This window comes from Erinaceus europaeus (genome assembly GCF_950295315.1).
Source record: "Erinaceus europaeus chromosome 5 unlocalized genomic scaffold, mEriEur2.1 SUPER_5_unloc_1, whole genome shotgun sequence".
NCBI lineage: Eukaryota > Metazoa > Chordata > Mammalia > Eulipotyphla > Erinaceidae > Erinaceus > Erinaceus europaeus.
In genome coordinates, this window is record NW_026647112.1 from 368,824 (window position 1) to 379,456 (window position 10,633).

The 10,633-nt window shown below is 65.2% G+C and overlaps 1 protein-coding gene and 1 long non-coding RNA gene across 4 annotated transcripts; one reads left to right on the top strand and one right to left on the bottom strand.

The window, feature by feature from the left end:
- Window positions 1-217: 217 nt before the first annotated feature.
- Window positions 218-7,606, top strand: TMEM255B (transmembrane protein 255B). The gene is made up of 9 exons (XM_007537453.2): window positions 218-323; window positions 936-1,078; window positions 1,556-1,615; window positions 2,018-2,107; window positions 2,519-2,596; window positions 2,870-2,955; window positions 5,564-5,723; window positions 6,956-7,096; window positions 7,547-7,606. The coding sequence occupies exons 1-9, from the start codon at window positions 269-271 to the stop codon at window positions 7,604-7,606; spliced, it is 873 nt and encodes a 290-aa protein (XP_007537515.2). The 5' UTR covers window positions 218-268.
- Window positions 7,607-7,884: 278 nt separating this feature from the next.
- Window positions 7,885-9,004, bottom strand: LOC132536108 (uncharacterized). Of its 3 annotated transcripts, XR_009547781.1 has the most exons (6): window positions 8,779-9,004; window positions 8,471-8,492; window positions 8,405-8,426; window positions 8,273-8,360; window positions 8,163-8,184; window positions 7,885-8,074 (listed from the first exon to the last, which is right to left on the bottom strand). It is a non-coding gene; the product is annotated as an uncharacterized LOC132536108 (long non-coding RNA). The 3 variants fall into 3 exon arrangements; XR_009547783.1 differs by lacking the exon at window positions 7,885-8,074 and having other exon boundaries at window positions 8,146-8,184; XR_009547782.1 differs by lacking the exons at window positions 7,885-8,074; window positions 8,163-8,184 and having other exon boundaries at window positions 8,264-8,360.
- Window positions 9,005-10,633: the final 1,629 nt, after the last annotated feature.

Genomic DNA, 10,633 nt, shown 5'->3' on the forward strand with positions numbered 1-10,633 from the left:
CCTCCAGGCCCCATCCCCCAGGCCCCAGGCTCCCCCATCAGTGTGGGCTGCCCCTCTGAGTGGTATGGCCAGGCTGCAGACACTCTGGTGCCTCTCTTTCCTGAGGTTCAGCGTGGGGGGAGGGGTGGGCAGAGGAGGGCGGGGCGTCCCCAGGCTGGCGCTGGACTCTGTGGGGCAGAGCCTCCGGCTGGAGAGGCCACTGACCGGCCTGCCTGCCGGGGGAGCCTGTCGGAACCCCCCAGGACCCCAGGGCGGTTGCTGAGTCGGGATGCAGCCACTCCCAGCCCCGGAACCTGGGCCCCTGACCCTGCTGGACAGGACGGGTGAGGCTCCCAGGATGCAGGTGGCTGAGCCCGCTGCCCACTGCCCGCTGCCCAGGCAGGAGCTGCCCTCGGGCCCTGCTGCTCCTCCAGACTCCTGTCACTGAGCCCCAGGGTCACCTCTCCTCTGTCCCCAAGAGCCCTCTTCTGTCTCTGCTCACTACAGCTTCTGGGGCTTCTGTCCCCACAGGAGGCACTGGCTGAAGTGACACAGAGAGAGAGAGTAGGACCACAGTGATCCTCTCTCTCTCTCTCTCTCTTTTGATAAAGAATGAGAGACAAAGAGGGACACATGCAGCCTTCTGTACCACTCATGAAGCTCCCCCAGGGGTGGGGCCTGGGGGTTTGAACCCAGGTCCTCAGCTTGGTGTCGTGTGTGGGCAGAGCCACTGTCTGCTCTTAGTTGGCTTTAAAGGTGCAGGGGGGAGGGTGTATTTTTGTCACCGCTTTATTCTGGTGGCCGTGGCTGGTGGCAGGTGGCCACTGGCGGGGTCAGCGAGTGGCCTGAAATCCTGGGGGCTGAGCCAGGAGAAGGGTGGGGTGTCAGGCTGTGCCAGGGGCCATGTCTGCTGCTCCCAGCCCCCCCCGTGCCCCGCTGATGGCATCTGTCCCCAGAGGGCTTCACGCGGAGAAAGAGGACCTCACTGTGCTTCGCGGGGGCCCTGCTGGCCCAGTCCCTCCTCACCCTGGCCATCGGGCTGGCTGCCACCACACGGGTGGAGAACGTGTCCGTGGGCGGATACCACCCCGGGATCATTGTGAGTGGGCGGCCGGCAGCCAGCTGGGTGGGTGGGTGCCCGGTCCCAGGCCCAGGCCCTGACCAGAGGCTCAACCCAGGGTCTGGACACGGGGCTCAGACCAGGGGCTCAACCCAGGGCCTGGACACGGGGCCATGACCAGAGGCTCAACCCAGGGCCTGGACACGGGGCCATGACCAGGGGCTCAACCCAGGGCCTGGACACAGGGCTCAGACCAGGGGCTCAACCCAGGGCCTGGACACGGGGCTCAGACCAGAGGCTCAACCCAGGGCCAGGACACGGGGCCATGACCAGGGGCTCAACCCAGGGCCTGGACACGGGGCCCTGACCAGGGGCTCAACCCAGGGCCTGGACACGGGCTCACACCTGGGACTCAACCCAGGGCTCAGACTGGGGTTTGGAGCCGGGGCTAAGTCTGGGACTCTGACCTGCGGCCTGGCATGTGCCAGCTGACGCCCGCCCACTTATTGCCCACAGCTGGGCTTTGGCGCCTTCCTGGGGATGGTGGGTGTCAGCCTGGAGAACAGGAAGCAGATGGTGAGGATGGCCCAGGGCAGGGGCAGGGGTGTGGGGGGTAGGGGGAAGGAGGCTGCAGGGTGGGGGGTGGCTGGTGGGTGGCAGGGAGGCTGCCAGGGGGTCAGGGGTGGCATGGGACTCCAGGGGGAGCCAAGGAGGCCTCAGGGGTAGGGGGAGCAGTGAGGCCATGGGGGGTGTGATCAAGGGGGCAGGAAGGCGGCCAGGGGCCTGGGGAGCTCCAGGGGTGGGGGAGGAGGGTGGCTGAGGGGTGGGGGGAGTTGGGGAGTCTGGGGAGCCCGAGGGGGCCTGGGGGGTCCGGGGAGGCCTGTCTGGCCTTGAGGCTATCCTAGTGGCCTGGTGACAGCCCTGAGCGGGCTCTGGATGCTGTGTGGAGACCCATCAGCCCTCACGTCTCCTGTCCAGCTGGTGGCCGCCATTGTCATCATTAGCTTTGGTCTGGTGGCCGCCGTCTGTTGTGCTACTGTGGACGGAATGATTGCCACTCAGCACATAGTGAGCTGTGCCCCCGGGGTCCTGTCCTCTCCCTGGCGTCCTGTCCACTCCCTGGGCCCTGTCCACTCCCTGGGCCCTGTCCTCCCCCTGGGGTCCTGTCCACTCCCTGGGCCCTGTCCTCCCCCTGGCGTCCTGTCCACTCCCTGGGGTCCGTCCTGTCCACTCCCTGGGGTCCTGTCCTCCCCTGGGGTCCTGTCCACTCCCTGGGGTCCTGTCCTCCCCTGGGGTCCTGTCCTCCCCTGGGGTCCTGTCCACTCCCTGGGTTCCTACCTGCTGCTTCCTACCTGCTCCTCCCAGCTGCTCCACCTCACATGGGGGTCTCCTGGCTTTGGTCTGTCCCCTAGGTGGGCACACGGGCCTGGCCAGCTCTCCTGGCTGGGGTGGGCCAAGCCTCCCTGCTCCTGCCTCTAGGAGCCGGGGCCCCTGATGGCAGGCAGGTGCCAGTTCTTCTCCAGCGCGGGGCACCAGCAAGATGTCTATCAGGCAGAGGTGAGTCCACACCTGGTCCTCCCTCCCCAGTGTGCTGTTGAACCGTCCAGGACAGGTGCGGTTGGGGGTCCTGGGGAGACCCCTGGCTCCTCTGCAGAGCCATCCTGCCAGGGGCGCCCCCGCAGGGGACACTGCCCAGAGACCCTCCCTGCCTGAGCAGAGTCGCCCACTGGGCCCCCTGACCCACTGTGGGTGCCAAGGGGAGGTGGGAGAGGCAGCCCTCCCCTGGCCAGACAAGCGGGCAGGACACACCCCTGAGGCTCACCGTCACAGGTCACCTGTCACTCTGTGAGCGATAAGTGCCAACTGAAGGTGAAGAGCAACACCTGCTACTGCTGTGACCTCTACCCCTGCCACAGGTGGGGGACCCTGCATAGGGTACACCTGCCACAGGTGGGGACACCTGCATGGGGGTACACCTGCCACAGGTGGGGACACCTGCATGGGAGACACCTGCCACAGGTGGGGGACACCTGCATGGGGGTATACCTGCCACAGGTGGGGGACCCTGCATGGGGTACACCTGCCACAGGTGGGGACACCTGCATGGAGGTACACCTGCCACAGGTGGGGGACCCTGCATGGGAGTACACCTGCCACAGGTGGGGACACCTGCATGGGGGACACCTGCCACAGGTGGGGGACACCTGCATGGGGGTATACCTGCCACAGGTGGGGGACCCTTTATGGGGGACACCTGCCACAGGTGGGGACACCTGCATGGGGGACACCTGCCACAGATGGGGGACACCTGCATGGGGATACACCTGCCACAGGTGGGGACACCTGCATGGGGGACACCTGCCACAGTGGGGACACCTGCATGGGGGGACACCTGCCACAGGTGGGGGACACCTGCATGGGGGTATACCTGCCACAGGTGGGGGACCCTGTATGGGGGACACCTGCCACAGGTGGGGACACCTGCATGGGGGACACCTGCCACAGGTGGGGGACACCTGCATGGGGGTACACCTGCCACAGGTGGGGACACCTGCATGGGGGACACCTGCCACAGTGGGGACACCTGCATGGGGGGACACCTGCCACAGGTGGGGACACCTGCATGGGGGACACCTGCCACAGTGGGGACACCTGCATGGGGGAACACCTGCCACAGGTGGGGACACCTGCATGGGGGGACACCTGCCACAGGTGGGGACACCTGCATGGGGGGACACCTGCCACAGGTGGGGACACCTGCATGGGGGGACACCTGCCACAGGTGGGGACACCTGCATGGGGGTACACCAGCCACAGGTGGGGGACCCGGCATGGGGGTACACCTGCCACAGGTGGGGGACCCTGCATGGTGGACACCTGCCACAGGTGGGGGACCCTGCATGGGGGTACACCTGCCACAGGTGGGGGACCCTGCATGGGGGTACACCTGCCACAGGTGGGGACACCTGCATGGGGGTACACCTGCCACAGGTGGGGGACCCTGCATGGGGGACACCTGCCACAGGTGGGGGACCCTGCATGGGGGTATACCTGCCACAGGTGGGGGAGCCTGCATGGGGTACACCTGCCACAGGTGGGGGACCCTGCATGGGGGTACACCTGCCACAGGTGGGGGACCCTGCATGGGGGTACACCTGCCACAGGTGGGGGACCCTGCATGGGGGTATACCTGCCACAGGTGGGGGACCCTGCATGGGGTACACCTGCCACAGGTGGGGGACCCTGCATGGGGGTACACCTGCCACAGGTGCGGGACACCTGCATGGGGGTACACCTGCCACAGGTGGGGGACCCTGCATGGGGTACACCTGCCACAGGTGGGGGACCCTGCATAGGGGGGACCTGCCAAAGGTGGGCGACCCTGCATGGGGGTACACCTGCCACAGGTGGGGACACCTGCATGGGGGTACAACTGCCACAGGTGGGGGACCCTGCATGGGGGACACCTGCCACAGGTGGGGGACACCTGCATGGGGGTACAACTGCCACAGGTGGGGGACCCTTCATAGGGGAGACCTGCCAAAGGTGGGGGACACCTGCATGGAGGTATACCTGCCACAGGTGGGGGACACCTGCATGGGGGTACACCTGCCACAGGTGGGGGACCCTGCATGGGGGGGACCTGACACAGGTGGGGTGTACCCAGGCACAGGGGGTGTGTGCCCTGGCACAGGGGGTGTACCCTGGCACAGGGGGGTGTGCCCTGGCACAGAGGCGTGTACCCTGACACAGGTTGGCTGTAACCTGGCACAGGGGCGTGTACCCTGGCACAGGGGGTGTGTGCCCTGTCACTGGTGGGCTGTACCCTGGCACAGGGGGGTGTACCCTGTCACTGGTGGGCTGTACCCTGGCACAGGTGGGCTGTACCTGGCACAGGGGCGTGTACCCTGGCACTGGTGGGCTGTACCCTGGCACAGGGGTGTGTACCCTGGCACTGGTGGGCTGTACCCTAGCACAGGGGGGTGTACCCTGGCACTGGTGGGCTGTACCCTGGCACAGGGGCGTGTACCCTGGCACTGATGGGCTGTACCCTGGCACAGGGGGGTGTGCCCTGGTCACAGGTGGGCTGTACCCTAGCACAGGGGGGTGTACCCTGGCACTGGTGGGCTGTACCCTGGCACTGGTGGGCTGTACCCTGGCCCAGGGGCATGTACCCTGGCTCATGTGGGCTGTACCCTGGCACTGGTGGGCTGTACCCTGGCACAGGTGGGCTGTACCCTGGCACAGGTGGGCTGTACCCTGGCACAGAGATGGCTTCCCCGCCCCTCCTCCCAGTGCAGAGCCTGTGGTGCCTGTGAGCTGCTCCTGGATGGTACGCAGGCCCTTGCAGACAGCTGCTCCCACAAGGAACAGGGCTGCCCACCGGCCATCAGCACGAGCTCCGGGTCCCCCAGTACCTGTGCTGGGACAGCCCCTCTGCCCTTATGCAGGTGAACGAGGGGCCCCGACCCCATGTAGCCACAGAGCCGGCCACCTGGGAACCTGATGCCCCTGTCCCTGCAGCGCGGAGCACCTGGCCCCCCACTACGTGTTCACGGGGGTTCGAAGCTGTGTGGACGTGCTGCACCTGTACCGGCTGCTCTGGGCCTTGGTCGTGCTCAACGTGCTGGGACTGCTGCTGGCTGTCCTCACAGCCGCCATGCTGGGCGCCTTCAAGGACGTGGTGAGGGATCCAACCAATGGAGTGGGGCCCTCGGGACAGGGACCCCAGGGCAGAGACCCCCAGGGCAGAGACCCCGGTCAGAGACCCCAGGGCAGAGACCCCCAGGGCAGGGACCCCGGGCAGGGACCCCAGAGAAGGGACCCCAGGGCAGAGACCCCAGGGCAGGGACCCCCAGGGCAGAGACCCCAGGGCAGGGACCCCAGGCAGGGACCCCAGGCAGGGACCCCAGGGCAGGGACCCCAGGGCAGCGACCCCAGGGCAGGGACCCCAGGGCAGGGACCCTGGGCAGGGACCCCAGAGAAGGGACCCCAGGGCAGAGACCCCAGGGCAGGGACCCCCAGGGCAGAGACCCCAGGGCAGAGACCCCAGGGCAGGGACCTCAGGGCAGGGACCCCAGGGAAGAGACCCCAGGGCAGGGACCCCAGGGCAGGGACCCCAGGGCAGAGACCCCAGGGCAGGGACCCCGGGCAGGGACCCCGGGCAGGGACCCCAGGGCAGGGACCCCAGGGCAGAGACCCCAGGGCAGGGACCCCAGGGCAGGGACCCCAGGGCAGGGACCCCAGGGCAGAGACCCCAGGGCAGGGACCCCGGGCAGGGACCCCGGGCAGGGACCCCAGGGCAGGGACCCCAGGGCAGAGACCCCAGGGCAGGGACCCCAGGGCAGAGACCCCAGGGCAGGGACCCCAGAGAAGGGACCCCAGGGCAGAGACCCCAGGGCAGGGACCCCAGGCCAGAGACCCCAGGGCAGGGACCCCAGGGCAGGGACCCCGGGCAGAGACCCCAGGGCAGGGACCCCGGGCAGGGACCCCGGGCAGGGACCCCTGAGGGTGCTTTCTTCAGTGCTTGGCGCTCCCCATGGTCATACCCACACCTGCACCCCACACCCACAGATGCCACAGTGTCTTGGAGGAGCTCCAGAGGGATTGGGGGGAGGCGGGTGGTGGGGCACCTGGTTAAGCACACACACTACAGTGCACAAGGACCCAGGTTCAAGCCCCTGGTCCCCCCACCTGCAGGGAGCAACCTCACAAGTGGTGAAGGAGGGTTGCAGGTGTCTGTCTCCCCTTCTTTCAATTTCTGTCTCTATCCAACAATAAATATACTAAAAAAAATAAGAGGGATTCAGGGACCAGCAGGGGACAGAGGCAGGGCACACACCCTGCGGCATGAGATGGGCGTAGGCGCTCACGGTAGGGGACTGGCCTGGGGTACAGCTGCCGTGTCCCCCACAGGTGCCCCTGCCACAGCTGGCCTTCAGCTCTCCCCACCCCCCACACGTGCTCTGCAACCCCACCCAGCAGGCCCTGGCCATCGCCAGCCTCTGCCCTGTGCCCGCGCTACCCACCCGCTCCTCCTACCCTCTGCCCTTGCAGGTAAGCTGGCGCTCAGGCAACCGGGGGGCTGGCACCCCTGATTCAGGTGGACAGCCTGGGCCTGCATGGGGGTGGGGGCAGGCCTCTGGGTAATGGCCAGCACACAGGTGCTCCCTCCCTGGGTGGGGCCTGCCCCTGGGAGCTGGGCGTGGGGGTGGCTGTGGTGCAGGTGACAGGGGACCTGGCGACTCAGGACAGTGCTGCCCTGTTGACTCCTCTCACCCATGAAGGGGCTCTTATGTGATCACTACAGACCCCATGCCTGTGCCCCCCAAACCCACACAAGTTGGTGTTCTGGGCTGCCCAGTGATATGGCCCCCAATGGGCTCCACGGGCTCTGGAAGCCTCTGTGCACATGCACAGGCCTCATCTGTGCGGGGGTGGGGGCCCTGTGCTTAAGAGGCCACAGGACTGACACCTCAGTGGCCTGTGTGGCCCCCATGTGCCCAGCCGGACTGGACACAGAGGGCCCACGGTGACCTGAGCCCACGATCCCAGCAGCAGGACTGAGTCCCTGTGTGGGTGAGTGTCGTTAAAGTTCGGGGACTACAGCTGGCCGGGCTGGCTTCTCGGCAGTGACAGAGACAGAGACTCGCGGACACACGGCTGGGCTGAGAAGCTGCAGTTTAATCTTTAGTCACGAGCGGGCAAATCACCACAGCATGTGCTTCCCCATCCTTCTCCCTCCGCGGCTGCTGCTGGGACCCTGGGCATCCTTAGCATGCGGGGCGGGGAAAGCGGGCGCGAAACTAGCGGGGGCCAAACCAATTCTCTCAGAGTTGGGGGGAAGGGGAGCAAAGCAAGATGAAACACACCAACAGGTGTGTGGAGCACCAGGGCCAAGGGAGAGGACGGGCTTGTGGGTTTCCCCCGGGGGCTCACGCTGTGGCCTGTGGTGCTGTGCTCAGTGACCTGTGGGGTTGTGCTCAGTGACCTGTGGGGCTGTGCTCAGTGACCTGTGGTGCTGTACTCAGTGACCTGTGGGGCTGTGCTCAGTGACCTGTGGTGCTGTGCCCAGTGACCTGTGGGGCTGTGCTCAGTGACCTGTGGTGCTGTGCTCTGTGACCTGTGGTGCTGTACTCAGTGACCTGTGGGGCTGTGCTCAGTGACCTGTGGTGCTGTACTCTGTGACCTGTGGTGCTGTGCCCAGTGACCTGTGGGGCTGTGCTCAGTGACCTGTGGTGCTGTACTCTGTGACCTGTGGTGCTGTGCTCAGTGACCTGTGGTGCTGTGCTCAGTGACCTGTGGTGCTGTACTCAGTGACCTGTGGTGCTGTGCTCTGTGACCTGTGGTGCTGTGCTCTGTGACCTGTGGTGCTGTACTCAGTGACCTGTGGGGCTGTGCTCTGTGACCTGTGGTGCTGTGCTCTGTGACCTGTGGTGCTGTACTCAGTGACCTGTGGGGCTGTGCTCAGTGACCTGTGGTGCTGTGCTCTGTGACCTGTGGGGCTGTGCTCAGTGACCTGTGGTGCTGTGCTCTGTGGCCTGTGGGGCTGTGCTCAGTGACCTGTGGTGCTGTGCTCTGTGGCCTGTGGTGCTGTGCTCTGTGGCCTGTGGTGCTGTGCTCTGTGGCCTGTGGTGTTGTGCTCTGTGGCCTGTGGTGCTGTGCTCTGTGGCCTGTGGGGCTGTACTCTGTGGCCTGTGGGGCTGTACTCAGTGACCTGTGGGGCTGTGCTCAGTGACCTGTGGTGCTGTACTCTGTGGCCTGTGGTGCTGTACTCAGTGATCTGTGGTGCTGCGCTCAGTGGCCTGTGGTGCTGTACTCAGTGATCTGTGGTGCTGTGCTCAGTGACCTGTGGTGCTGTACTCAGTGACCTGTGGGGCTGTGCTCAGTGACCTGTGGTGCTGTACTCTGTGGCCTGTGGTGCTGTGCTCAGTGGCCTGTGGTGCTGTGCTCAGTGGCCTGTGGTGCTATGCTCAGTGACCTGTGGTGCTGTGCTCAGTGGCCTGTGGTGCTGTGCTCAGTGACCTGTGGTACTCAGTGGCCTGTGGTGCTGTGCTCAGTGACCTGTGGTGGCTGATTCTGTGGTCTGTGGTAGTTGACCCTGAGGCCTGCGGTTCCCTCACCTGCTCATTTCCACAAAGAAAAACAGTGGACATGGGCCTCCAGAGTCAGGAGCTCTGGGCTCATTAAGAATGTGTTTCAGAGTTGGCTCCGGATGGGGGCAGTGAACACATGCCGGGGCCCATGGACACTGGGGTTATGGGGGCTGTGGGTTCCGTGGACACTGGGGTTATGGGGGCTGTGGGCCCATGGACACTGGGGTTATGGGGTTGTGGGTTCCATGGACACTGGGGTTATGGGGCTGTGGGTTCCATGGACACTGGGGTTATGGGGCCTGTGGGTCCCATGGACACTGGGGTTATGGGGCTTGTGGGTCCCATGGACACTGGGGTTATGGGGGCTGTGGGTCCCATGGACACTGGGGTTATGGGGCCTGTGGGTTCCATGGACACTGGGGTTATGGGGCCTGTGGGTCCCATGGACACTGGGGTTATGGGGGCTGTGGGTCCCATGGACACTGGGGTTATGGGGCCTGTGGGTCCCATGGACACTGGGGTTATGGGGGCTGTGGGTCCCATGGACACTGGGGTTATGGGGCCTGTGGGTCCCATGGACACTGGGGCAATGGGGGCTGTGGGTCCCATGGACACTGGGGTAATGGGGGCTGTGGGTTCCATGGACACTGGGGTTATAGGGGCTGTGGGTTCCATGGACACTGGGGTTATGTGGGCTGTGGGTTCCATGGACACTGGGGTTATGTGGACTGTGGGTTCCATGGACACTGGGGTTATGGGGGCTGTGGGTCCATGGACACTGGGGTTATGGGGGCTTGGGTTCCATGGACACTGGGGTTATGGGGCCTGTGGGTCCCATGGACACTGGGGTTATGGGGGCTGTGGGTTCCATGGACTCTGGGGTTATGGGGGCTGTGGGTTCCATGGACACTGGGGTTATGGGGGCTGTGGGTTCCATGGACACTGGGGTTATGGGTGTTGTGGGCCCATGGACACTAGGGTTATGGGGCTGTGGGTTCCATGGACAATGGGGTTATGGGGGCTATGGGTCCATGGACACTGGGGTTATGGGGGCTGTGGGTCCATGGACACTGTGGTTATGGGACTGTGGGTTCCTTGGACACTGGGGTTATGGGGGCTGTGGGTTCCATGGACATTGAGGTTATGGGGGCTGTGGGTTCCATGGACACTGAGGTTATTGTGGTTGTTGGTCCATGGACACTGGGGTTAGGGGAGCTGTGGGTTCCAATGGGGTTGAGGGGCTATGGACACTGGGGTTGGAGGTCCCTAGGACACTAGGGTTGAGGGGCTGTGGATACTGGGGTTGGAGGGTTGTCGACACTGGGTTGAGGATCCTGTGGACACTGGGGTTGGGGGGCTGTGGACACTGTGTTTGGTGGCTTGGACACTGGGGTTGTTGGGCTGAGGACAATGTGTTTGGTGGGCTCTCGACACTGGGTTGCAGGGCTGTGAGTACTCGGCTGGTGGCTACTGTGTGCTGGCTGGATGACCTATAGTT

Excerpts from the sequence above, each read along its gene's own strand:
- TMEM255B (XM_007537453.2), top strand. The coding sequence starts at position 269 with ATGCAGCCACTCCCAGCCCCGGAACCTGGGCCCCTGACCCTGCTGGAC. Across the intron at positions 2,108-2,518 it reads TGATTGCCACTCAGCACATA|GAGCCGGGGCCCCTGATGGC; the intron begins GTGAGCTGTGCC and ends TCCTGCCTCTAG. Across the intron at positions 2,956-5,563 it reads GACCTCTACCCCTGCCACAG|CGCGGAGCACCTGGCCCCCC; the intron begins GTGGGGGACCCT and ends CTGTCCCTGCAG.